At 40.9% G+C, this 27,906-nt stretch overlaps 2 protein-coding genes across 2 annotated transcripts in view; one reads left to right on the forward strand and one right to left on the reverse strand.

The window, feature by feature from the left end:
- The first annotated feature begins 336 nt into the window (after positions 1-336).
- Positions 337-6,333, forward strand: ugdh (UDP-glucose 6-dehydrogenase). Its single transcript, XM_073467323.1, has 12 exons — positions 337-632; positions 1,623-1,784; positions 2,217-2,318; positions 2,430-2,630; positions 2,706-2,903; positions 3,429-3,576; positions 3,678-3,772; positions 3,864-3,994; positions 4,249-4,388; positions 5,148-5,239; positions 5,343-5,453; positions 5,639-6,333. Exons 2-12 carry the CDS (start codon positions 1,623-1,625, stop codon positions 5,747-5,749), a joined length of 1,491 nt encoding a protein of 496 aa, XP_073323424.1. The 5' UTR covers positions 337-632; the 3' UTR covers positions 5,750-6,333.
- An 8-nt stretch (positions 6,334-6,341) lies between these two features.
- Positions 6,342-27,906, reverse strand: part of lias (lipoic acid synthetase) — a 37,216-nt gene continuing 15,651 nt past the window's right edge. The window contains exons 2-12 of the mRNA XM_073467324.1: positions 11,963-12,153; positions 11,505-11,680; positions 9,985-10,078; positions 9,637-9,717; positions 9,223-9,379; positions 8,894-8,951; positions 8,672-8,800; positions 8,020-8,165; positions 7,860-7,930; positions 7,645-7,756; positions 6,342-7,236 (exon numbers count right to left, since the gene is read on the reverse strand). Coding sequence (XP_073323425.1) covers positions 7,175-7,236; positions 7,645-7,756; positions 7,860-7,930; positions 8,020-8,165; positions 8,672-8,800; positions 8,894-8,951; positions 9,223-9,379; positions 9,637-9,717; positions 9,985-10,078; positions 11,505-11,680; positions 11,963-12,153 — 1,277 coding nt within the window. The 3' untranslated portion in view covers positions 6,342-7,174. The remainder of the gene's footprint in view (positions 7,237-7,644; positions 7,757-7,859; positions 7,931-8,019; positions 8,166-8,671; positions 8,801-8,893; positions 8,952-9,222; positions 9,380-9,636; positions 9,718-9,984; positions 10,079-11,504; positions 11,681-11,962; positions 12,154-27,906) is intronic.

A 27,906-nucleotide genomic window follows, 5' to 3' on the forward strand; every position in this document is an offset into this window, starting at 1 on the left:
TAGTAAAGTGGAAGTATAAAGCAGCAGAAAAAGGTACCTGAAGTACAGGTACCTCAAAATTGTACACAGGTGTTACATTGCTTACTGACAACTTCTTTTATTTTGCCCGTCCCATTTATATTAAAGCAACTCTATGTAACTTTCTGGAGTAAGATAATTGATTGTTGGGTCTCATTCCATCGATCCGTCCGTCCATTATCTGCGAGCACTTATCCATGACCTGGAAATGAGACTTATCAATCAACTTTCTTTCTCCAGAATCACTTTAAAGTCACATAGTGTTGCTTTAATGAAGGCAGCACAGGAATAATCTGGCGCTCTTAATCTGAAAATTCCACGCCGGAAGTGCCTCTTCCGCTCCTCGGTGTCATGAAGGAGGTGCTGGTACCGACGCCTCGGCAGAAGCGCTTCAGCGTAGGTAAAGGTGGAGCTGGAAAAGTTGCCGGAGAAGCCCTGATGGTCCGAGCTTGTTCGCCGAGCACTGGTTCAAGTTTTAGTTTGAGATATTTATAATTTATTAAAACAAGACGGTCCTTCCGGAACCGACGGCTGCCTCCGACTGGACACGGTAAAGAGAGGAGCTCACATAATCTGCGCATTCCTGAAGTTCGGTGGCTGTCGAGTTGGCAGAGGTAATGTAACGTTAGCTTAATGGTTGCTAGCCAGCTAGCTGCTTCAACATAGACGTCCATTCATTTGTTTCTTGTGTCCGGTCCGCTCACCGCCAGCTTTAACGGAGAAGAGGCAAACTAGAGGCAATCACGGTTCTGTTAATGAGTGATTTTACTTTACGAGCTGACATTTGACTTGTAGGGCAGCTAACGTTAATTAGCTGAAAGGTTTGTGGGGTGGGAGGGTGGTTCATCTGTGCCAGACGTGGCTGAGATGCAATGAAAAGGCTCTTTATTTTCTGCCAGGCTGGTACTGTAGCGCTGATGAATCATTACATGTGAAGACTGAGCAGGATGAATGAAATGATTCAGGAAGAAGAAACCAAACTTAACTTTTTACCGACAGAGCTTTGGAGAGTGTATTTTAAAAGTTGAAGTACGTTTTAGCATAGTGAAACATGGACAGATGAATGGAAATGCTCTGTGAAGTGTAGCATAGGCTGCAATTACTGGTTATTTCCATTAATAATTAGTCTGTCAGTTGTTTTCACAGTAAAAACCAAAAGCTTTTAAGTTAACTGACTCAGAGATGCATCTCTTGATCTATACATTGATTAATTGACAATTTAGTGATCAGAAATATTCAAACTGGGAACCTACTTAATAAATCATAAGAAGCCTGACTAACTTTCTGATGGAGTAAATCTACACATGGAAGTTATAAGGTCAAAGTTTAGACACTTTAGTTTTGACCTATAAACTGGTCAGGCTGTTATATCAGTCATTATCATTGCAGATTAAATAGCAGTGGTGTATTTGTCAGCTGATAAGTATCAAGAACGGTTAATGCAGAAGTGGTCTTACATAATGTGTCCACCATAAAGCACCGACAAATTGATTATAACTCTATACATGTCCCACTCAGTATGTATCTTGGCCACACTTCTTCATCCAGTTTATTTATTCTGTCATGCATTTTTTCTGTGCTCTTTCCCCTCTACACATTTGCAGATGTTTCAGATAAAGAGAATCTGTTGCATTGGTGCTGGGTATGTAGGAGGCCCAACGTGTAGCGTGATCGCTCACATGTGTCCAGAGATCACGGTGACTGTCGTGGATGTCAATGAGTCCCGCATCAAGGCCTGGAACTCGGACACGCTGCCCATTTATGAGGTATCGCATCTGTGTAATTATTCAAAGAAATCATTTGATTATATATTGATAAGATATGCTGTGTGTTTTTTCCCCTACATACTTATCTCACTTTGGAGGCAGATATCATGAAGGAGTGGTTGGCTTCATTAGTTGAACTAAATAACAGTGCTGAAACAGTAGATGTAGCTAAGCAACTGTCCTCCCTGTCATTGTTTTTGTGCAATATTACTCCACCATGGGCTGAATGAAACATAAATTAGTTCCAGACTTGCAGCTTCTCTGCGTCAACCACAACCACAAGGTATTACATCATCATGACTAGAGTAAAGGGCAGTTACTGACCAGTCATTGAGAAGTCGTATTACATTCGTAACTGTTTGTGCTACGTTTGTCCAACGCATTCACTGACACACCCGCCCTGTCTCGTTTTCCCACTTCCTCTCCCTCCAGCCGGGTCTGAAAGAGGTGGTTGAATCATGCCGAGGCAGAAATTTGTTTTTCTCCACAGACATCGACTCAGCCATCAGGGACGCGGACCTCGTCTTTATCTCTGTGAGTTCATCAGTTAACCCCACACACGCATACTCACACACACTTTCTGCTGTTTAAATAAATTTACGGCCCATAAATGAATTCATTATGAGGGTTGTACTTCCTCCACAGGTGAACACCCCAACCAAGACCTATGGGATGGGGAAAGGTCGCGCGGCCGACCTCAAGTTCATCGAGGCCTGCGCTCGAAGGATTGTCGAGGTGTCTGACGGCTACAAGATTGTCACAGAGAAGAGCACAGTCCCAGTTCGAGCTGCTGAGAGCATTAGACGGATATTCGATGCCAACACCAAGCCCAGCCTCAACCTGCAGGTGTGTATCATTGCAGAAGTATGATAATTGAGATATTTTGTTCTGCAAGTTTCTAAATCTGTACCGCTTCTGTAGGTGCTGTCAAACCCTGAGTTCCTTGCGGAGGGAACAGCTGTGCGAGACCTGAAGGAGCCAGACCGCGTCTTGATTGGTGGAGACGAAACAGCTGAAGGGCAAAGAGCGATCAGAGCGCTTTGTGCTGTCTATGAGCACTGGGTTCCCAAAGCACGGATCATCACCACCAACACGTGGTCTTCGGAGCTGTCCAAACTGGTGAGTGCAGAGCTGCGACTAATGATTATTTTCATTGTTTGATTTTCAATTAATTAGCTGAATTAAAGGGGCTTTATTTATTGCAATTTACACGTGTTAATCACTTTTTATTGACCATATGTGAGCAAACTGTAAGGTGATGTGAGACCTTCACCGTCTTTCTCGGTTGTCTAAACAAGCCTGTAGACGATTTGTTTAAGTTGTTTAATGCTGCTGAATGACTTTATACATTTTCTCGAGTGCCTTGTCTCTGTGCCTCTCTCCACTAACAGAGAGCAACAGTAGCTAACGTTAGTTTAGAAATGTAGTCCGCTAACTATTAATTAAACTAATGACAGGCTTCCAGTACAACACAGAAGTTCCACAGCACCCCTTTAAGAAACTATTGAAAAGATTGCATATTAATGGATCTCTTGCCTTATTGTTTTCTTTGTGTTTCTTTGAGTGGCCTTTAATATTTTTATAGAAGTCATAAGCACAATCTAAAATCGTAACTATGGTGTGTGTGTGTGTGTGTTTGTGTAGGCAGCCAACGCTTTCCTGGCACAGCGAATCAGCAGCATCAACAGTATCAGTGCTCTGTGCGAAGCCACAGGAGCCGATGTGGAGGAGGTAGCCAAGGCAATTGGTATGGACCAGAGAATAGGGAGCAAGTTCCTCAAGGCCAGCGTAGGTAAGAAACACATCCAGAGGATGTTTGAAGCGAGCCTCTGTGTACATTTTTAACCAGTTAAACACAGATTAAGTCGTCTTGTCCTCTGACTCCCTGTTCAGGTTTTGGTGGAAGCTGTTTCCAGAAGGACGTGCTTAATTTGGTGTATCTCTGCGAGGCCCTCAACCTGCCTGAAGTAGCCTCCTACTGGCAGCAGGTGAGACGCCTCACAGCACCTTCTTTTCCCCCTGAATGTCTCTGCTCGCTGTATTCACCTCATTGTTGCTCTCTGTTTGTAATTTCCTCAGGTGATCGACATGAACGAGTACCAAAGGCGGCGGTTTGCCTGCAGGATAATCGACTGCCTCTTCAACACTGTCACCGGTAAAAAGATCGCTCTGCTGGGCTTCTCTTTCAAAAAAGACACAGGTGACACAAGGTTGGTCTCATTTCATGTTGTACATTTTTCTCACACCCTTGTAGAAACACGTCACCTCCCAGCTCTTTCTTTCCAACAGCTTTATGTGAATCAGTAACCTGGCATTGTTTGTGTGAGAAGCCTCAAGAGCTTCCACGGTGTTTAATCTTGGTGCATATAAAACCTGCAGCGTCACCGTGATCACAACATACTGGGGTGAACTATGACCCTGATCAGAGTTGACATTAGAGTGTGTGTTTGTGTTGCAACTCCAGGGAGTCATCCAGTATCTACATCTCTAAATATCTGATGGACGAGGGCGCCAAGCTGTTCATCTATGACCCCAAAGTTCTCAAGGAGCAAATCATCCATGACCTTTCCCAGCCCAACATCTCAGAGGACAACCCAGAACGAGGTGTGTGTGTGTGTGGTTGTGTGGGTGTGGGTGGGTGTTTAACAAGGTTTAAATGAAGCTATGGACGGCTTGCAAAGTATTATAAGTATCTTTGGGGATTTCTCACCTTTTTTTTAAACATAAAATACAGCAGACTGTTTACAGGAATTAAGGGGGAATGACATGCAAAGGGTCCAGTGTGTAGGAATTTGGGGAAATAAGGAGGATCGATTGGCAGAAAAGGAATATAATATACATCAGTATGTTTTCATTAGTGTATAATGACCTGAAACTAAGATCCTACACACTGGACCTTTTTTAAATCCAGTGCTTCCAGTGCAACCCACAATTAAAATCAACTATTTTGTCAATCAATATTTAAGTCATTTTAGTTCCAGCTCCCTAAATTATGAATATTTGCTGGTTTTCTGTGCCTTCACTGATCTTTTGATTTTGGCTTTTAAACTGTTTTCTGACTATTTATAAACCAAATGATTGGGAAAATAACCAGAACATTAATCACTAATTAAAATAAATTAGTTGCAGCCTTTGGTAGAAGTTTATGTTTTTTGCTCGCCATTCAGCGATTCATTGGTGCCACATTTTATGATGACATTTTGAAACAAATTGAAATTAGTATAACCCAGGTATTTCCCATTTGTTTCTAATGGTTTTTAACTGTCTTTGATCAGATCAGACACTCAGCCTAATGTTTGTTTCCAATGCGTAGCTGTAGTGATCACTTCTAACTCTTCACTAACATACTTTTCTTTCTCTTAGTGTCAGAGTTGGTGACTGTGACCTCAGACCCTTATGAAGCCTGTCAGAGTGCACATGCACTGGTTATCTGCACTGAGTGGGACATGTTTAAGGTCTGGATCACACTTTTTTCTCCCATCTTTCTAAACATCTTCATCTGTTGTTTGTTTTTTAAAAAACCTTTAAGTCATCATACCCCTCTTAATTTGACCACAGGAACTGGACTATGAGAAGATTTACAAGAAGATGCTGAAGCCGGCCTTTATATTTGATGGCCGCAGAGTGCTGGACCACCTCCACGCTCACCTGCAGAACATCGGCTTCCAGGTGAGCAGACAGGAAACAGACCACACCAGCGCTGTACCCAATGTCACTATGAATTGTGGAAATTTTTGTTTAGAGTTTTTCAATAAATGTAAAATAAAAATGAACATGTTAGGTTTGGGATTGAGGCAGATATTTTGGGAACTGCAGATCAGATTCTATTATTTTGCTGCTTTTTCCGTCCACAGATCGAGACCATCGGTAAGAAAGTGGCCGCGACACGGATCCCCTACACCCCGGCAGCTGTGTGTCCTCGCATCACTGCCACAGAACCTCCCCCGAAGAAAGCCAAAGTCTAAAACTCTATTCACTCCCGCACACACATGCAACACATTCCTCTCTCAGCCTTTTTTTTTTTTTTATTGCTGGTGAAACATTTCATTCAGGTCCAACCCCCTCTGGTACTGTGCACGCCTCATCATCAACTAATTGCTCCCTTGCAGTATGAATGAACGAGAGGAAGACGTTGAGTGAATGTGACCCATGAATGTGTTTGACTCCCTGGAAGAAGTTTAGTGATAAACCATCCAGACACAAACAGCTACTTTTATACATTTCAATGTCAGGAAGCATTTATCAACCAAACATTTCAGATAGTTATACCAGTCTGTCGACAGTTTAAACACTATGAGTGTGAGTCTGCTTTCTTACAGTATTTACTATATAATCCAGTATCGTTATGAAAGCGCAAAATTTTATACTATTTTTTAAGATATTTTTATAAATCATCTTACTGTATGTTAATCAGTATTTGTCCTCTGCATCAGTGATTGTTTACTAAAAACGCCCATGCAATAAAATGTGATGCGTGTCCTTTAAACTGTGCCTGTTGATTTATCCAAATCAATGTAGAAAAATAATAAAAGTGACACAAAAATAAAAACCAGAAGATGTGGACTGATCAGTTTTAATTCTTTAAATATAAATGTACATTTTTAAAGATTTACTTTATCTAAACAACCAGTGTGTAAGACAAACGAACAGGTGTGAAATATTTTTATTACGTTAGAAAAAGTAAAGTTTGAGCTCAAATTGGCACAGAGATATTAAAAACACCTCCTGATAGTTGAAAAGCCAGTTTGGGCTTGAATCCCACTTTTTGTAATGTAATAGAAGTTTAAAACGGTGTTACAAGTCTTCAACAACCATAATTTGTTTTTGAATCATACGTAATTTCACCTTGAAGCTGCTGCAAGAATCCTCAGACCAAGAAAAAAAAACTTGTCCCTTGCTCCACTGAATAATCAGTCCTGAAGCAGCAGACATCAAAGAGCTCATAAACTGAGTGTCTGGTTAAAGGTCAGTAGCTCTTTACCTGAAGTCCAGGGCCCCTGAGGGGAGGGAGTTCATGTGATTTAGGATCTCCCTCCCCCTGAGGTTAACAGATTGCACTTTACACCCACTGCCAACAGCAGGCCGCATTTTCTGCTGGCAGAAGAACACAGACAGAGGTTATCTGCATATCTGCAGGCCTCTACCTGCTGCCTGCTCTCTTTGATCCCCTCTCCTCAAAGTGTAGAGCTCTGGGCTGTCACAGAGGACAACGGTAGAGGACAAGTGCAAGGGAATGGTCTCTGTACTGACATCAGTCTTTTTTGAATTGCTCAACTGCTGTTTCTGCTCGTATGTTAAATGTGTTTCTTGTGCTACGGCTACAGGATTTAAGCTGTGACTGTAAATGTGCGTGGTTATAAGAAGGGCAGAAGCTGCTGGTTTGGTGCCGTTCACTCAGCCACAGTGACTTCTGCTTTTCTCTTCTCCAGTAGATTCTTCAGGAAGAACTCGCCTGTAAAGAGAAAAGACATAGATAGGAAAAAAATATATTCTCTCTCAACCATATGAGCTTAATGAAAAAGTTGATCAGGCTCTCTATTAACATTTTATTTTGCTTTACAATGTATATTAATAAATGGTGAGTGTTTTGGTCGCACATGCGCCCAAAAATCTGTCCGGTGCGACTAAACATTCAGTGGTTGCCCTGGTGTGCCCGATTATAGTCAGGTCAGGTTAAGTACTTTTTAACAACTATAAACTGGGTGTGTAGACAGTTGCAGCATTTGGACAAATATCAGCCTACAAAAATTATAAACAACTGTGAGTCACTTCTTATGATTTCAGCTCACCATCTACAAACATTGTGTAATTGTAGAATAAAGTCGTAATCAGAAAAAGTAAGCTGAAGTATGTTTCTCACCTGCTTTGTAGGAGGATCGCACCAGTGGCCCACTGGCTGTGTAAACGAAGCCCATATCATTCCCAACTTTCTCCCAGTGGGCAAACTTCTCTGGAGTGACATATTCCTGCACCTAAACCCAAACACACATTATCATAGTGTGCATTAAGGTATCAAATCTGCAGCACTGTTGCTTTAATTAATGTGGAAACACTATCAGGTGCCCTGGTTCTTACCTTCAGGTGGCGTTTGGTGGGTTGCATGTACTGACCCAGTGTTAGACAGTCCACTTTGGACTCTCGCAGCTCTGCAACATCACCACAACAGCGTGGTCAGGAAATTGCTGTACTTCACATCGAAAACATTTCTGGAAGTATGTCACAGGAGTGTACGCACCAGTCAGGGTGTCTTGTATCTGTTGGTCAGTCTCTCCCAGTCCGAGCATGATGGACGTCTTGGTGAGCACGGTGGAGTTGACCTTTTTAGCGTGCCTCAGGACGCTCAGAGACTGGTCAATGTTAGCTCTGGGGTCACGGACGTGTCTGGAAACAGATGGGACAGATGGACAATAGATACTTTTAAAAAAGGTGAATTATATACCTCTATACTGAAATATATCCAGGTTATCATGAACAAGTAACACTTCTACAGTGTGCCTTCCCTGTATGTCCACTTGTGTAGTCCACACAGTTTGTACTCTAACAGCAGTGAAATGGCTCTTTTGTTCCACCTGCTGGTCAGTGTGTGGATTAAAGCCCTCCTGCCTACAACTGACGGCCCTCTCGTGGCAGAGCTGTGAGCAGCAACTCAAGTTTATTCAAGTATAGCAATTATTTTGAAAAACACAAACTAGATTTTATACCAGCTAGCTAGATGATAGATCATTCAAAATGGGCAAAATCAGACTGGAAAGCTGATGAAATCAAAGCATTCAGGATTTTCTTCATGTTGAAACAGAGATCAGATGCTCAGCTTCTCACTTTGAGCATTCATCATATTATCAAAACACCATTAATTACAGCCAGCATATAAAGAATCCTATCATTACCTCTGCAGCTCTCGCACTGTCTCCACATTGTGGGCGTACACATCTAACCCCGACAGGGCGATCTTCTCTACCGCTGCCAGATCACCACGAAAATCAGGGGTCAGACATTCCACCAGGATCCGAGGCTCCCTTTGATGAGGACGACAGATGTGCAGATTTATTAATTCTGCACCAACATTAAGATACAAACATCTGATAAATCCAAAAGGGATGGTAGATTACTTTTCCTTCAGGGTGGAGACTGTTTTAGCAAAGTGCTCTGCCCCTCCATCAGCAATATCTGCAGAACAAAAGGAAAAGTGGCGTTAGGAAAAAAATGTTATTTTAGAGGTGGGGACATTTATATTTTGAGGAAATGTGTTCTTTAAAAAACGACTTTGGAAAATATGATTCTAAGTTTTTTAATACCTTGTAATACCCAAATAAAATCCAGAATCCAGAATAATTTTACCTCAGTTTATCTCCTGTCTATAAACGAGTTTCCTCATTTCCATGTAAAAATAAATATTTCAGAAGAATGAGGTAGATAGACCAAGTAATGAAGCTATTACCGTCTCTGTCGACTGAGGTGAGAACCACGTAGTCCAGCCCCCAGGCAGCGATGGCCTTGGCTGTGTTGTAGGGCTCATCTGGGTCGAGAGGTGGAGGCCGACGAGCCGTCTTAACAGAGCAGAACCTGCACCCACGGGTACACGTGTCCCCCATCAGCTACATACAGAGAGAGGAAAAACCCTTAGCCGTATCCATGTCGTATCATAAGACGTTCTCGTACACAGGCAACAGGTGTAGTCATACTAAATGCATGTATTAAAACAGCACAAAAATATGATTGAGTTTGACTTTTTTGGAAAATATTAGCTTTCGCAGACAGATGCACACATTGTTGATGTACAGAGATGATATCAAAGTGTTTTTTTTAATCAAAAATTTGCACCACAAAGTCCCAGTGTGCCCTGAAGACTTACCATGATGGTAGCTGTGGCTGTAGCATACTCTCCTCCTCCCCAGCACTCCCCAATGTTGGGACACCTGGCCTCCTCACACACCTGAGAACAGACAGACTCACAGTCGTAAATGTACAAGAACTGACACAAGATCACAGGACTTTTCTTCAGTGAGTCATCAGACATTTTATATACAGATAGATCCTGATATAAAGCCGATGTTGTTTTTGTAAAAAGAACAAAATCACATTGTATTGACCCAAACTTGTCTCGCCCTCCAACCGTTACAAGAATCTGCCTTCATTATGTTTCTCCACTCACATATGCAGGTAATTCATTTAACTTGTGTCACCTGTCTGTACAACTCACCGTGTGCAGGTTGAGGTCTCTCAGTGTGCTCTTCAGCCTGTTGTAGTTTTTTCCGATGGGGATCTCTGTCTTCAGCCAGGGAGGAAGTCGCAGCCTGTCACAAAAACAGCAGCAGAGCCATTCATTAAATGAGAGAGTGGTCTCGTCTCCATGTTAAAAACCTTCCATCGCAGTTTACACATTGTTATTCACTAATTTATGAGAAGATTTTATTGAGAAACCATCTTTAGCTAAAATAACCAGATGGGAATGCCACCTAAAAAATGCCACAGAGCCCTCCTGCTGAATAATCTGCAACACTGCACAAAATAGACTAATACAACTGGAGATATTGCAGGGTGAGCCATCTTAGTATAAACAAATGGGTTGGGTGAATCAACATCACCCAACCCATCCCAGTTTTGTGGTTAGGAAACTAAAACAGATCTGACTGGTTTGTCCCTGCTCTACACACACACACACACAATAGACCCCTGTGTAATAGAGGACATGATGCTACAGGAAGCTCAATGGAGATCTTGTGAGTGAGAACAGAAGTTAATATCATTCGGATTTGCATGTCCCACACCCCCACTGAAATTCGCTGCTAAGTCAGCAGTCAATGACCATCTCATGAAGACAATCTCATAGAACCGAAACTAGACATCACTTTCCCCACAGATGTCACTGATCCTCTGTGAAGTGTAATGACAAATACATGATTTACATCAGTTTGCATCACCCTGATACATCCCACGTCCACTGATTTGACTTTATTCATAATTCCACAATCTGATTTGTTTATATTTATGTATACAAAAGTTTTTTTTATTTTACTCTAACTATAAACCTGCCATAAAAAGGCATAAAAACAATTTGTAGTGTACATATGCACACACAATGTACATACACACATAAATCTAAATATGTAGTACAAGTATACATCCTTCACTGTTGTTTCTTCAGCCTTATATACAACTTGCTCCTAGCACTGTTTGTGTTTACTTATACTAATGTCTTAAACTGACATGCTTTGGTTGTCAAACCAATGACAATACAACTACGTTCTAGTACTTGTACTGTACCTATACTTAGTTTAAAAAAAGATTTAGATTCAAGTGCATCAATGAAGTCTATGCAACAGTGGGTATTTTGTGAAAAAGCAAGGTGTCCAAAAGTGTTCAAGCAGGGGTGGGCCAGCTGGTCTGAGATAACATACACACTTGTTACACTTAAAATAAATAAAACAACAACCAATGGGGAAAATGAGCAGAAGAGCCATCACACACAGCAAGTATCAGAGTAAGATGATGATCTGGATAGCATGCCACCTCTACAATTTTGTTAAAAGTATGGCAGCAGGGACACGTAGACTTTACAGTGATTCTGCTTAACACTCTCAGGTAGATAAGATTGCGTCTGATCTGGTCTTTGAACCCTTTTGATAAAACTATTAGCTCACAGATAAACCAGCAGTCATTCTCGAGGTGCCCACTTTCTCACTCCTGTTCACCACAGCTGCAATATGTCTCCTGTCCTACCTCTCTCCCTTCTCTCTCTTCAGGTTGCCTCTGTACTCTGCCCACTTGGTTTTCTCCGACAGGTCCCCTGAAATGAAGTCCTGTAGATCAGGCCCGTCATCAGCCAGAAGCTCCTTCTTTCTGTCAGCCCGGTCTGGGGAGGATTTCGCCACAGTGGTCAGACTGCTGGTGTAACTCTGTCAAAGAAGGACTGGTGGTCAGTTCAAGTGTCACTGCTTCACACAGAGTCTTTGTACAATCACACACTTCCATGATGTTGAAGAGTTTGTGCACCACACCACTTATTTGTGAGTTATAACCAACCTAACTGTCCCTAAAGCTGAGTTTCAAAACATACGTAACGTTACTTCCAGGCCTTTGACCAGGCTCACTACCGACGGTAGCCACTAGATTAACGTCACCCATACCTTTAGTGAGGGTTAGTGGGATCATGTCCGAGCAGTGAAGTAAATACTCACATGTGGGATGCATCTTGGACTCAGCCATAGATGATTTGTGGAGAAACGGCCAGCTACACAACAACTTTGCTTCAACAGCGCCATGACTTTAGCTAGCAGGCGACTGTCATTGACAACAACGCTCCACGAGCGGCTGCTTTGGTCTGGTGCTGCATTCACGCGATGTCCGCAGAATGGGAAGATAGAAAATCCTGTTTTTAAATCAGGTAACAGTTTAAACGAAAGCTAGAAGACAGATAACAACAACAACAACAACAATAAAAATACTCATCTAGCAACAGAAACACATGGCAAATGAGTCGTTACCATAAAAAACGATTATGTTGAGGTGATGTGAACTCAGTTACTAGTTTATTCTAGGGCGTAACCACGCGTTCTTTGTGGGTGTTGTCTCTCCCCCAATAATGACAAAATGCCAACCTGTTCCCTATTAAAATATTTTAAATATGCCCCCCTGAAATGAAGCCTGCCCACGGATTTTCTTCTTCTGTGCTCAAGCACACCTATATTTCATCTCAGCATCCCTTTTTTATTTAGGCCTATTATATCCCCTGCCCCCCGTAAGAAACAAAAAAAACAACATTTATTTATGTTATTTCCCTCATTAACAAGCACTCATTTCAGCACAGTGTAAGAGTCATGACTGCCTTCTGATGTCATTTCATGTGGCATTAGTTGTCTCTTCCTCGTCTGTCTACTGTGCAGCAGACACCTGATACCCGGTAGAGTTAGGTGTGGCTCATGCGGGCAGGACTCCTGGACCCGTGAAGAGACAGGTAAAATATGCTATTTTAATTTCATATATGATTCCAAAGAAATGTCTTTTTTTAATAGATGGATATAGACTATGATGCTTTTACGTTTACATTGCCCAGGAAGAGGGAGAGGTAGAGAGGGAGAGAGAACAAGACTCAGGTCAGGAAGTGAACAGGTACTGATAAACAAAATGTCAGCTACTGTTTTGCCCACATTTATTGCATTTGTTTTACTTGTTGTCAAATTATATGTCATCTTCCCCTCTCTACTATTTCTAGGCTGATTTTCTAGTTTAAAAGGGGCACGATGTAACTTTTTTTTAGACATTTATTCTTGAACTGTATGACCGCTAGATGGGCAATTGGCTCTTTTTAATCTCATCCCACCAAAACTATAAAACACACACCTGTTTTTCTTTCAAGTACATCTTGAAATTCATGTTTGGTTTTAGGATTAAGACTTGGTCGGTAAACCCCTCACAATACAAAATAATCTGGGCTGAACAATAGTAGTATTATACCTGTGCCAATGTGCGTGCATGTGGAATATGCTGTTTGAGTTGAAGAACTGAACGATGAACGATGAACTGAATGATAATGATGAACTCTACATCAAACCAGTAGTGGAGGAATCGGGGGTGTTCTCATTAGGCAAATGTGCTAGCTGTGTATGGTTAGGAGACTCAGAAAAAAAAAAAAAGTTTTGTGTCTGAATGAGTGATAATAGTGTAAAAACTTGTTTATATTCTTTTGGTGATTTGTTTTATCCGATATAGGACACTTTTACTTTTGAGTTAAAGAATGGTGGTTAAATATATTTTCCATTTGTGGTTCCCTGTTACTATTCAGCGCATGTCTAGGTGTGAAGACCTGAGAGTTCGAGGGGATATAAGTATATGTTATTATTATTATTGTTAGAAGCTATCGATGAGTGGTCTCGTTGCGAAGCTTTTTTAATATATGCTTGTTTTCTTTTCTTATTGTTTTATTCAACATATATTGTGTATAGTTATGTGTTAAAGAGTACTGGTTAGATTTTAAATTTCTCAATACTCCTTTTCCACCACTACAATTTAGGGTTACGCCTATCGTGGTGACGTGTGATACCGCCCCCGGTGGAGGTGTGATTATCTGAGAGTGTATATAAGCTAGCTGTAAAGTGTCGGTCTTTCTCTCTCGCTTTTTGCGCTCTCGACAGGCCGTGGCTCGTACTTTCTGGAAAGACTTTTTTTTTTTTTTTTCTGGTGTGTTGATACGATGGATCTTCTGAATGGTGAGTTTAATTTATTCATTTTGTTTGTTATTATCTTATTCCTAATAGATTTGTTTATCTAGTGTTATTAATACGGTGATAGCATAGTAAACATTGTATGTATCCTGTTTTTAAAGGTTTTACGTAATAGGTAGCCTTTGGGGTCAAGAAGAAACACAGCAACCCAGAGTTAATAGCCTAACTCTTAAAGCCCGCTGGGCAGAGTGGTATGTAGTGAATTTTTATTTGGTTTGTGTTTGAATATATCGTTACATACTACTTTATCTATGTATTTATTGTTAAATTTTTATTAACACATGTAGTCATAAGACAGTGTGTGTGTGTGTGTGGCTATGGTCTTTACGCCAGAACAGTCACAAAATGTATCATCTTCTCTCAGTGAAAAGGCGTGGAGAGTGATAGCGGGGGACCGAGAGGACGCAGACGGTAAAACTTATTTATCTACTCTATTTACTTGACTAGTAGTCATCAATATCGGTTAATTATTACCATATGAGCTAACTATTTTGTGTGTTTGTATAGATTTCCAAGAAGAAACACGTTGACCCAGAGTGAATAGACTATCTCTTAAAGCCCACAGGGCAGAGTGGTATATAGTGAAATTTTATTTAGTATTGTATTTTGTTTGTGTTTGAATATATCGAGATGTATACTGCTTTATTTATGTATTTATTGTTAGATTTTTTTGTTAACACACGTAGTCATAAGACAGCCAAGTAAATAGAGTAAATAAACAGGTATAACCAACTGCGTCTTCACGGCCCTCCTCTATCGCTCTCAACGCCTTTTCACTGAGGGAAAGGCGTCATTTCACTGAGGGAAAGTTTTACCGCCCTTTCCAGTGAAAAGGCGGTAAAACTTAACGGGAATATGATACATTCACGTTAACGCCTTTTCACTGAAAAGGCGTTAACGCCTTTCCCTCAGTGAAACAACGCCTTTCCCTCAGTGAAAAGGCGTTGAGAGCGATAGAGGAGGGCTGTGAAGACGCAGTTGGTAAAACCTGTTTAATTACTCTATTTACTTGGCTAGTAGTCAGGGGTGGACTGGCCATCTGGCATACCGGGCATCATCCCGGTGGGCCGTTGACCCAACGTGGGCCGGTCCGGTCCTGTCCGCTATGTTTTTCTCTAAATTCCCTCACATTGGGCGGCCAATTGGCTACAGTGGGCTAGCAGTGTGTTACCAGCATCGACACAATTGGTCTATTGTTTGTCATTGTCAATCAATCATGGGCTGACAGTGCTGTCAATCACGACACGAACCAGGGCGGGGGCATAACATACTGATGAATGCAGCTGCCACTAATGCTAACGTAGCTGCCGCTAATGCTAACGTAGCTGCTGCTAATGCTAACGTAGCTGCTGCTAATGCTAACGTAGCTCCTCAGGGACTGAAGCCATTATTTTCTAACTTTGACAATCTAACATGTGGCAGCACATCAGCCCAGAGTTAAAGGGCTGTGATTGTTGGTAGCTGTGGTTGATTTTGTTCAAATACGCCGAATTGTGATATTATGAGTTATTATTGTTCAGATGATTTAGCTAAGCTAGCTAACAGATGCTAACGTACACGGTCTCTTGTTGCCATAGTAAACCTATAGCAAATAATACGTTTAATTTGCAATATTTACCATTGAATTTATTGTAATCTTTCAATTCATTTATTGTTTACTGAGGTGATAACTATTTAATAGGTATAATTTGTGTGTAACTAATTTGTGCGTGAATGTGTTACTTTTACTGTAGTTTTCAAATGGCTGTGTATAGTGTTGTCTTGAGCATTTTCAGGCCACAAAGATCTGGCTGTTTTGCACTGGGAAACACTAGTAAAGTGTTCTAATGAAAACATGACAAAGCCATTTGACTATCTTGTTCATAAATGATGGTGTCAGGACTTTTTTTTATGACACACACACTTTCATTGATATGATAAGTCCTTGAGCTTTATTTGTTAACTGCTATCAAGGAATATGACTCTCCTTTGTAGTATGTGTGAGAGAAGACGCCCCGAGATTTGTGGACTGCTACATAGCGTCTGCTGATAATGTAGTGGGCTGGTCTGGACAGAAAATGCCAGGGCTGAATTTTTGTCCCAGTCCACCCCTGCTAGTAGTCAATAATATTGGTTAATTATAACCATACGAGTTAAATATTTTGTGTGTTTGTATAGATTTCCAAGCTCCAAACAAGAAACCCGGCAGGACGGGTCATCCTAAAGTCATTAGAACCAATGCGGTATTGTCCAAAAAGCGCAAGAGGCAGAAGGCCATACAAACTGTCCCTGATACAAGGTATGTAACAAATATTTCGGTTGTATGTATTATCAGGATGTTCTTTTTATTTTATTTTTTTACTTATTTTACTTTCTAACTTTATCGTCTCATCACAGGTTGGTGAGCAATGTGTTGCAGCTGTGTCACCGATTACACCTCCTGATTTTAAATACCCAATACCTTGATGTCTTGATAACGGTGATTGGGTGCCCGGCGTGGACACAGCGCCTCAGAGGTGTCTACAGACTGCGTTCAGCGATTTTCAACCCCCAATACTCGAGCGTCTTGATAACGACGATTGGGTGGCCGACGTGACCATCACACCTCTGGAGTGTCTACAGCCACCCGATTCTTCTGTCTTACCAGTCGTGTCAGATAACCCAGAATTATTGGATATAAGTGGATTTTGTGAATACTATTTAGGCCCAAATGCTTTTGATCATGTCAAACTACTAAACACAGAGAATGATAGGTTTGACATAGTGAATAACAAACTAGACAAATTGGAAAGCTCTATGATTAAAAAAATAGCAGTGTTAAAAAAACAAAACCAAAACTTGTTAAAAATAGTCCGACGGCAAAGACGTGCTAATACACTATACAGACGGCGAACCACAGAGGCATTAGGTGATCTGGGTGTTAGGTTCACAGCAATTCTGCCCACGATTGACCACGCGTGGCAAAAAAATAAAAAATAAAATAAATAAATAAATAAATATTCATAGCTCTCGGTGTGTCAATAATGTTGCTTATTAGTTATTAAAATGGCCCCTCCCAGAAAAAAAATCAGACGTAAAGCCGGTACCTTGTATGTTTTAGATACCAGTGACAGTGATGAATTGAATACTGATGATGATGAGCAAACAATGTCTCACAGTATTAGTATTAGTAATAATCCTGTTGATATTAGTATTGATGATGTTGGTATGGGGACTGCTGGTGCTGACAATGGAGATGTAGGCAATGCCATTCAGACTGGATCTGCATCGGTACCAAGGCAGGTAGAACTCCGTAGTGTTGTTGTTGATGAGCCTTGTTCTGCAAATCAGATAGGTGGCGGTAGTGAAGATAGGGATTTACAGCAGAATGATGAGATTGATCCTGTGCGTGGTGCCGATTCATCCCGTAATGATGATGATGATGATGAAAACGGGCAGGATCAGATACAAGTCAGGAATATACCTACTTTCAATGCCTATGAACTGCGTCAGCGCCTTGATTTCAGAGACATCAGTCTCGATAGTCCTGAATTGGTACCCATGAGAGTTAGGGATAGGTTGTCTGGTGTAATCGATCGAGCCTTAGAGGGAGCGAATACTGGTAGTATTTTAAATGCAGTATTGAGAGGTCCATCCCTGGCCAGTGACGTGCAGGCTATTTTATACGCCGACAATCAATACAATGCAGATTTGTTTATGGAAGAAATTTCACAAGTTTTGCAAAGTAACGACACCTCCATGACTGATGACGAATTGGAATTTATTGTTACGGTGGTACAGAATAGAAGCGGTGGAGCCCGTCTCCGTTTGGGTAAAGTACCTTATGATAATATTTTGTCAAAGAAAGGACGCTTTCTGTACAACCCTGACAATAGTGGGGATAATAATAATTTGTGTTTCAGTCTCTGTCTGGCCCGTTTTAAACACAAAGATGATAAGACTTTGGCCGAACAAATTGTGTATGCGGAAAACAAACATAGGAAGGTGATGCACGATCTCACTCGCCGTGTATCATTTGATGATATCGCAAAATTCGAGGAGGAGATAAATGCAAAAATCATAATCTTCCACCATGCCGCTGACCGTAAACGATTGCTGTGTTACAAAACACATGACGCATACAACAGAGACACTGTATGGCTCTATCTACACGATGACCATTATTATCTGATAGAAAACCAGACGGGGTTCTGGGGTGTCTCATATGTCTGTCATTATTGTTATGAAACATATGAAGCACCCCTGTACCATAACTGCGATCTCAGATGTAATGTTTGTTTTACAACAGAATGTCTTGGTCAACCAAACAGTGCCAGGAAATGTGATAAGTGCAAGCGTATATGCAATTCCACATTTTGTTACAACCAACACAAACAGCTTGAGAAAGAACACCAATTGGTACCTTGTGACAGACTTAACTACTGTGAGACGTGCGGTAGAATCTACAAAGTAGGAGAAAAAGCTCACAAGTGTCAACCTATTAGGTGTCGACACTGCGGCGAGAACAAATTGGATGGTAAGGCACCGCATCAGTGTTATATCCAACCTTTGAAGAAGAAAGAACTGCATGAAAAATACAAAATATTTGATTTTGAGACACGGTATAACAACGGTAAACACGAGGCAAATTACGCGTGTATAAAAGATCTCGATGGAAAGAAATGGTTCTGTTGCGAGGGAACTAACTGTGTTAAAACTATGATTGACCTCTTCAGAAAACCCCAATATAAGAACCATACATTCATAGCACATAACGCGTCAGGGTTTGACAACTACATACTGCTGGAATACTTTGTCAAACAAGGAATCACCCCACAGCTGACGATGAGAGGCAGCAGGGTCATTCTAATGTATGACAAAGTATACCAACAACGTTGGATAGACTCCTTTAGCTTTCTGCCTATGCGCTTGTCGAAAATACCCGCAGCCTTGGGGTTTGAGGATATGTCGAAAGGCTATTTCCCCCATAAGTTCAACACAGAGGGCCACGAGTTATATGTAGGTCCCTACCCAGAACCGCACTACTATGGCTATGACAGCATGACTGCCAAAGAGAAAACAGCATTCATGACCTGGTATGACACAGTGCGCACTGAAACCTTTAATTTCAATACAGAGATTCGTCGCTACTGTATGAACGACGTGGAAGTGTTGCGCAGAGCTTGTGTGATTTACAGAGATACTTTTCTCAAATGCACCCAGCTCGACCCCTTTGCATACACCACCTTGGCCTCCAGTTGTATGGGGGTATTCAAAACGTTGTTTCTACCTAAAGACACACTCGCTCTCACGTATGATGGGGCATACCTTGAGCAGAATAAGACATATTCAAATGTGTCTATAGAATGGCTTGAATACCTGCGTCACACTGAGAAGATCGAGATAGCTCATGCGCTCAATCATGGCGAAAAGGAGATAGGTCCATACTATGTGGATGGCTATCACGCTGATACAAATACGTGCTACGAATTTGCAGGTTGTTTCTACCATGGGTGTCTCAAATGCCACGTCCAGTCAGCTGTAAATCCAGTCAGCGGAAACACCTTTGGTGAGCTCTCCTGTGCATTCTTTACAAAGATTAAAGCTTTGAAGGATGTTTATGGTAAAAAAGTCATAGTGATGTGGGAGTGTGAATGGCTCAGGCTTAAAAAGACTAGCCCTAGTCACCAGACGTTTCTGAAAGATTACCAGAAACCAGAACGTTTGGACCCCCGACAGGCTCTGTTTGGAGGTCGTACAAACGCCATGAAACTGTATCATAAGGTGTCAAATGGTGAGAAGGTAAGATATTACGACTTCACCAGTTTGTACCCGGCTGTGAACTCGCAAAAACAGTATCCAATAGGTCACCCCAAGATTATCTTTAGGGATTTTGATTCCCTTGATAACTATTTCGGGTTTGTGAAGTGTGTTGTGCTCCCGCCGAGAGGCTTGTACCATCCTGTCCTGCCCTATAGGTGTCACAATAAACTCATGTTCCCGCTATGCCGTACATGTGCTGAGGCGCTGAACCAGACGAGTGACTGCACACACAATGACGACGACAGACGGTTGTCGGGTGTGTGGGTCTCGTTTGAGCTTCAAAAAGCGGTTGAAAAGGGATACCAGGTAGTGCGTATTGATGAAGTGTGGCATTTTCCCAACAAGACCGACACATTGTTCAGGGATTATGTCAAGACATTTCTAAAATGCAAGCAAGAGGCTTCTGGTTATCCGGGACATGTCAAGACACCTGAGGAGAAAGAAAGATACATCAATGACTATCTCCAAAAGGAGGGCATCCAGCTAGATGCAGATAAAATCTGCGTAAACCAGGCGGTGAGGAGTTGCAACAAGCTTCTTCTGAACTCATTGTGGGGTAGATTTAGCATGAGGAATAACCTGCCGAATTGTGAGTTGATAACAGAACCAGCCAGATTTACACAGCTGATGTTTAGCGATCATCATGATGTGCGGCAGTTTTGTTTCATCTCAGACGATGTAGCTATGGTGCAATGGTGTCATGCTGACGTCAGGGCCTCCAGAACTAAAGATGTAAATATCTTTATAGGAGCTGTGACCACAGCCCATGCACGACTCATGCTCTATGATGTATTGGATAAGTTACAACAACGTGTTATTTACTGTGATACTGACAGCGTTGTTTTTACTTCACGGCCGGGGGAGTGGAACCCACCCATAGGTGAATACCTGGGTGATTTGACTGATGAGCTGAATGATGGTAATGTGTACGGACTCCCTGAAGAAGATTATATCACCGAATTCGTATCGGGGGGTCCAAAGTGCTATGCCTATCACACAGCACACGGCAAAACGCAGGTCAAATGCAAGGGGGTGACGTTAAATGCTAAAAATTCTGCAGTGGTCACCCCTGAGTCTCTGTTGGGTCTAGTACAATCTTTTGTGACCAATCAGAATACAGATGCACACATGGTGACTGTTTCTGAAACAATCAAACGAGACAAAAAGAGGTTCCATCTCAAGAATGACACAGTTACAAAGAAGTTTCAGGTTGTGTACAACAAACGTAGGGTGTTGGCTGATTATACTACACTTCCTTATGGATATTAGATCAGATCGTGGGTTTGATGACAGACTACAACATCCATTTAGTCTGGTGGTGAGCGGTCCTTCAAACTGTTGGAAGACATATTTTGTCAAGAGTGTTATTGAAAATGCATCGAGGGTTATTTCACACCCTTTTGACAATGTTGTATACATTTACTCGTGTTGGCAACCTTTATATGATCAACTACTACAGATGAGAGACATTAACTTTGTGAATGGTCTACCCGTATCTCTGTGTGATGATGTATTGTTACCCCTAGACAAAAACAATCTGCTTATTATAGATGATTTAATGAATGACGCCTGCAATAATATAGAAGTACAAAATGTTTTTACCAAATACGTTCACCATAGGAATCTTAGTTGTATATATTTAGTGCAAAATCTATTTATTCAAGGCAAGGCTAGTCGTACTATTAGTTTGAATACCAACTACTTTGTTTTGTTTAAAAATCCTAGAGATAAATACCAAATCACATTAATAGGACGACAAATGTTTCCAGGCAATACCAATTTTTTTTTAGTGGCTTTTAATGATGCAACCAACACGGCATATGGCTATCTTCTTATTGATTATAAAGCCAAGACACCAGATTATCTAAGACTCAGAACTGCAGTGCTATCAGATCGTCCAGTTGTGTACATCTCTAAAAAGCAGAAGGTGTGACAATGTCGTTACGTATGCAGAGGAATTTGGCTCTGTTGGAGTTGTTATATAAATCGCCACCGAGTGTACGAAGGGTCATTGTGGGCCATGCAAGCGCTGACTTTGTGAATGCTCTGTGTGAAATAGCTCTCAATGTAATAAGCGGCAACATCCCTTTGACGGACAAACAGTACAAACAGCTAAAAAAAAAGAAAACCATCATCAGACTAGTAGCTGATAAAAAAGTCAAACTTTTAAAAAAGAAAAAGACTATCAATCAGACTGGAGGTTTTTTATTACCCCTGCTAGGAGCAGCTATACCCTTTATAGCCGGTCTTTTTAACAGAGGTTGAAATGGAGCACGCACAAAAAATGTTCCTGGTCCCTCAGCATCAATTGGACGCCTTAAAAACAACAGCAGGAGCAGAACATTGGTTCCATAAGGCAAATTGCGCAAAATGACTTAGATAAAGCCATGATAGATGTACTAAAACTACCTGACACGAACGTTTATGAGAAGGCCAACAAATATGCCGGTATTCTACAACGATACCTGGTATTAGCAAAACAGAACGCGAGTGAAAATAACGTCTTGACGCTATCACTGCCAGTCAGTGAAGGTTATGATACAAACGGTCCCAGTCTCAATATCACACCACGTATTGACGACGTTGACAAAAAAGATTTAATCACAGAAGAGGTATTAAAGCACGTACCTAAAAGGAGCAGAAAAAACGCCGAATACATTTTGGATGCGATAACCCGATCAAAAAATTTGATTTCATGGACAGACCAGGGTGAGATCGTCGTCGACAAACACACTGTCCGAGGCTCACACCTATACGATTAGGTAAAAAGTGTTACTGCTACACATAATGTTTCAGATGTTTCAAGACCTATAGGGTGGGACATGTTTTTAAAAACTAAAAAAACTAAAAAACTAAAACTAAAAACTTTAAATATTCCTTTATCGGCTATCCCAAACACTATGGTGCGACGGGCTATTGCTGAATATAAAGGAAGCGCTGACACACCGAGTGATGCAAGTTTTATACCCCATGACACGTATCGAGAGAGAAAAAGGACGAGTCCTAGTAGTACACCCAGATACCGTGCGCCTCTTAGGACCCCGAGGTTGAGGGGTTTGAAATCACGTAGTTGGGACACCAGCTGGTTAAATTTTTGATTTCAGTCTTACATGTATTTTATTTTATATTTTACTTTTATATTTTTTTCTTTTTACGTATTTTGTATAATTTTATGTTTAGATTGAATTGTCTTCTTTATTGATTAAATACCATTGTTTGCTACATAAATGTTGTGGTCAGTGACAATATACCTGTATTTCCTTTCTTTTCTCACTGCCAATGGTACATTGTTGTTTTTAAAGTATTTTCATGTATATGTGAATGTGTATGTATATATATACACGCACACACACATATATATATATGAAATGATTATTATTATTATTATTTTTTAAACATGAATAAAAAAAATGATACCTTAAAATAAGATTGTGTTCTATAATTATTTGACACATGTTGTTGCGAGATTATTTTGAACCTGTTTTCCAGAATAAAATACATCCGTACAGTTTTTTATCAGAATATTATTTATCATCGTTGGAAATTTGTCAGGCGGGTGACCAAAACTGTCAAAGAAATATCCTTGTTTATGTTTTGTAATATAAATAGCCAGCCAGTGTTCACCAGGCATGTTAGAGGGCTGCGTGTTTACAATCAACATAGCAGGATATTTATAAACACCGTGTTTAGGGAGCTGATCGCATGCTAGGACCCCCAGAAAATCTGTACCCCTAATAATTCTTTTCCTAACAATACTAGTTAATTCTATCGTATTCATTATGATTTTTAGTAGTTATCCATCAATACTTGTCTCCTGTTTGATATCTCGATAACTGAATCGAAAACAAAATAACAAATACGATTAACAGTGTGTGGTGAGGAACTCTGAAATGAGCTTCCAGCCTCACATTGCCTGTTTTAATTAGTGACACATTCCCTGCACAACCTTCATCGGGTTCCAAATTGAAACAGAATAATGTGTAACCGGCTCCGAAATCTTGACGTGATATGACCAACGATCTGTCTTTTAGATGACGTCCGGTGGTCTGAATCAGCTGATGATACTCTCTTGTGTACTGACCTCTCTGAAAGAACGGTTGAAAGGGTTTTGCGGGAAAAGACTGACTGTCGGTGTATAGACTTATAAACTCTGTATCGAAGTTCTCAAAATTAAACGGATTGCACGCATAACTTCCTGTATATCCCTCATTATCAACAAAACCAACAATAACAAATTTAGGGATCTGACCAATATAGAGATTTTCTTGGTTGCACACCTTGGTTCCGGCAGGTATGGAGAAAGTTTTCAAAGCCACTCTGTCTATAGCGTATTTAGCAATAGTATGCTGTAGAGCCCTGCTATGGGCCAGACGTACAGTTGGAGCAACAGATATCTTTTTCACAAATACTCTGGCTGACATAATCTTAACTCGAAATTGTACATTTCCCGGCATCATAAGAGAAAATTTGTCCTTAGACCGTATAAATTTCAGAGAAATATCGACACCATTTAGCAATAGTTTTTCTTGGAAAAACAAATCAGAGTGTATCGGGGCGATTAACTCCAAGATTCTGCTGTCTCCGGTGTATTCTCCTCTAGCCGCCAACCCTGTGTTGTCTCCATTTATAGACGCATCGTTCATATGAGTACTAGTGTCTTTACAAAACAAACCGGTACTGAACTGTGTATCCAAAGGTCTAGGTAATCCTCCCCACTAGCCGATATGTAAAATTCCAGAGGTCCAGTGTCCGTTATTGCAGAAATAGGTGGGATTTCGACAAAAGTAGATTTCTCAATGGATGTCTGAGTGTAGGGTACTGTAAACAGATCCAACTCGGTCTTCACACATTCTTCAGACTGGTTATGAATGAGCGCCATGGTTGTATTCCTAGAGTTGTACCCTAAAATATGTCTCTAGACAAAGTCCTGGAACGACTGATCCGAGCTCTGCGTCTCTTGATGGTTGCCTTCTTTTTGATGGCTTTGTGTCTTTTAACACCGATTTTACGTTTTTTAGCCCCCGTTTGGCTACGCCCTCGTCTGGAAGGATGTCTTTTCAAAGGTCTTCTACTATACACCATCAGACCACTCCCCTCCTGTTGCCTTGATAGTGTATTTCTTGCAATATTCGACACAACATCCCCCATAATGTTTGTGGCTGCTGTTTTTAAGTGGGGTTTTGCCAGATTGAACCCACTTTTTAACAAAGGTACTGCCATCCTGAATAGACTACGAAATATGCCCCCTAACCCATTACCGTATTGAGTACTGCTCCCTATAAGTCCTGGTAAATCTCCCCCCGCCTGGTTCATGTAGTAGGTCATATATCTACCATCATTTTCTCCAATTAGTGATTAGAAAAACTGCCTCACAGGTTTGAAGTGTAGTTTGACAATGACTTTACCAAATGCAAAAGGTATATACTGATTTTGATCGTTTTTTAACGAGATCTCTATATCATCAATAATTGATTTGGAGAGTGATGTGTAGTGTGGCTTGTCATAAGTCAGAGTGGGCATACGCCTTATCTCGTCCGACACATTTATACAGTGGAGAAGTGGCACATAGCTATCACCCAATAGTTGATAATCCACAATATCGCTATAGAGAAATATATTATACGTTCCTGCATGAATATCGGCGGGGTGTGGAGCAGTATATTGTTTCCTAAAATTTAGGGTGATAGGTATTTTGACCGGCTCCCCTGGATTGAGACCTAGTAGCTCTGCTAGACGCCCTTTAAATGTTAAAGTATATCCTTCAGCCCCCGAAAAATTTACAAAATTCGTAATATTGTTGTACACCAGACTTAGACGGGATATCGGCGGGGTTACTATGCATTTTGAATTAAATTCTTTCAGTATTCTAGGTATAGTATCATAGAAGCCCACGGCTAGAGATATAGTATATGTCTTCTGTGTTTTATAGTCATAGATATCCACATCAGCATCCGCTGCTGGGAAACTATTCCATACGCGGGGATATTGGACTTCAATAACACCGACTTCATATGGTTCGTTCAGGATCGGTTTAGCTAATTTAGTCCTATATTGCCATATCTTGTTATTTGGATATACATGTAGTGAAGCATTACTAGGTAGTGTGACATAAAACCCGTTTTTCTCCATAGTTCTGATACGCACGAGCCAATATTCAAAAGTGACTCTGTAAGGAGTTAGTAAACCCCCTTTTATCACACATCTACGATATCTGTTAAATTTCTCAGGCTACCCCAACCATTTAACAAAGACCATATTTTTACGACCTAATTTCTTTCTGGACAGTATTTTTTCTATTTTAAAAGTTTTGTTTTTATCAATAATCACTAGTTGTAGCTCTGGCTTGTAGAATGTACCTTTCACTACTTCCCCCGCACAATCTAATAGCCTGTATACAGGTGGATCTCTTGCTATACATGCGGCTATTGTAAAATACTCGTCTGTGTAGGTTTGTTCGTAACCTTTTCTAAACACCCCACGAAGTTTTGAAATTCTCACTTTATCCCCCAAACTAAATTTAAAGGATGATGCTCTTGACGGTTTCAGCTTATATAAATTGTTAAAGACTGACTCACGCATTTGTCTCGTTGTCTTTATTTACAGAGCTGGGGGACATCTTTATCGATCTACGATGAGAATTGTTATAGGCATCAACAAGGTCCTGGACCACGTCTACATATCTACGCGAATTAACAGATGATAGATACCTCCACATACGAGTCTTGAAGGTTCTGTTAAAACGTTCCACCACACTAGCCTTAGTCTCATGTAGTGTTGAAAAATGGGTGATTTTATACTGATCTAACAATTGTTGAAAGTGTTATATTATAAAACTCTGTGCCCTTGTCCGTTTGGAGTTTTGTAGGTATACGGCCCTCGCTCAGAATGTTGTTAAAAGCTTTGGTAACAGACATGCCTGATTTGTTTTTAAGACATCTGACCCACGCAAATTTAGAAAACACATCAATACATGTTAGTAAGTATCTCACACTATCATTTTCAGTAGAATATTCACCCATATCCACTAAATCGATCTGGAACTGTTTATCAATACCACCAACCAAAACCCTGTTCCTAGGAAAATGTCTCGCAGCTTTGGCATGGAGTGTATAGACGTCTTGCCCCAGTAAAAAACGTTTAACATCTGTTAGCCTAGGGGTAACCCCTGTAGAATCCCTGACGGCATTACGAAGCTTGTAGATACTTCCAAGACCACCCGGATGAGCAGGATCATGATAAATCTTTTGCAGTGTGCTTTCCATGATAATGATGAGACTGGAATGGTCAGCATATGTTTCTTACACAGGCTTTTATTTCACAGTTAGACAATTGTTTTCATTTTTAAACACACACACACACACACACACTAAACAAAAAAAAAGGAATAATAAACAAAAAGGAATAAAAATAAAAAACGTATAGCAAGTGTTGATGCTACTTTACGTTGTTGTTGTTACAGTACACCTCAATGGTGTAGTCCTCTCCAATAGTCACTTATAACACGTAGTTGTACTATTTTCTTATAGTCATCACCAATCTTTGTGTCATACATTTCCTTGATTTTATCCGTGATCTTCTCCACTGATTTCAGCTCATGTAGAATAGCTTCTACAGCCCCTTGGATTCTGTCTTCGTCGACATAGATGCGTTTTGAAGTCAAAAAGCGCTGAATGGCTGGGATAAAACGGTCAGTCCACAGTCTCTCTGTAAGCTGGTCAAACCGACTCTCACAGAAAAAGTCAGGGATTCCCAACACACACTCATGATGCTTCTGACTGGGGTGGTTGATCTGACAGCCATAACAGAGCTCCTCCCAATACCTGTATACAACAATGTTGAGGAGGTGTAGGACAATGGTTTTAACCCCATCAATGAACACGATAGACAGCACCCTGTTGTTTTGGATACTAGCCACATCTTGTGTGTCACAAATCACATCTTGTGAGTCAGAGGGAGAAGGTGAAGGGGTCCGCACCAGCAGAGATGGAGTGGAGGGAGATGAAGGGGGTGTCTGTATCACCGGATATGGACCAGCTGGAGTAGATGAAAATGTAGGAGATGAAGGTGTAGATGACGAAGGTGACCACGGATGTGGCCAAAACAGTGACGGCTTAAGAGGA

This window comes from Pagrus major, chromosome 1, assembly GCF_040436345.1.
Source record: "Pagrus major chromosome 1, Pma_NU_1.0".
NCBI classification, from domain to species: domain Eukaryota; kingdom Metazoa; phylum Chordata; class Actinopteri; order Spariformes; family Sparidae; genus Pagrus; species Pagrus major.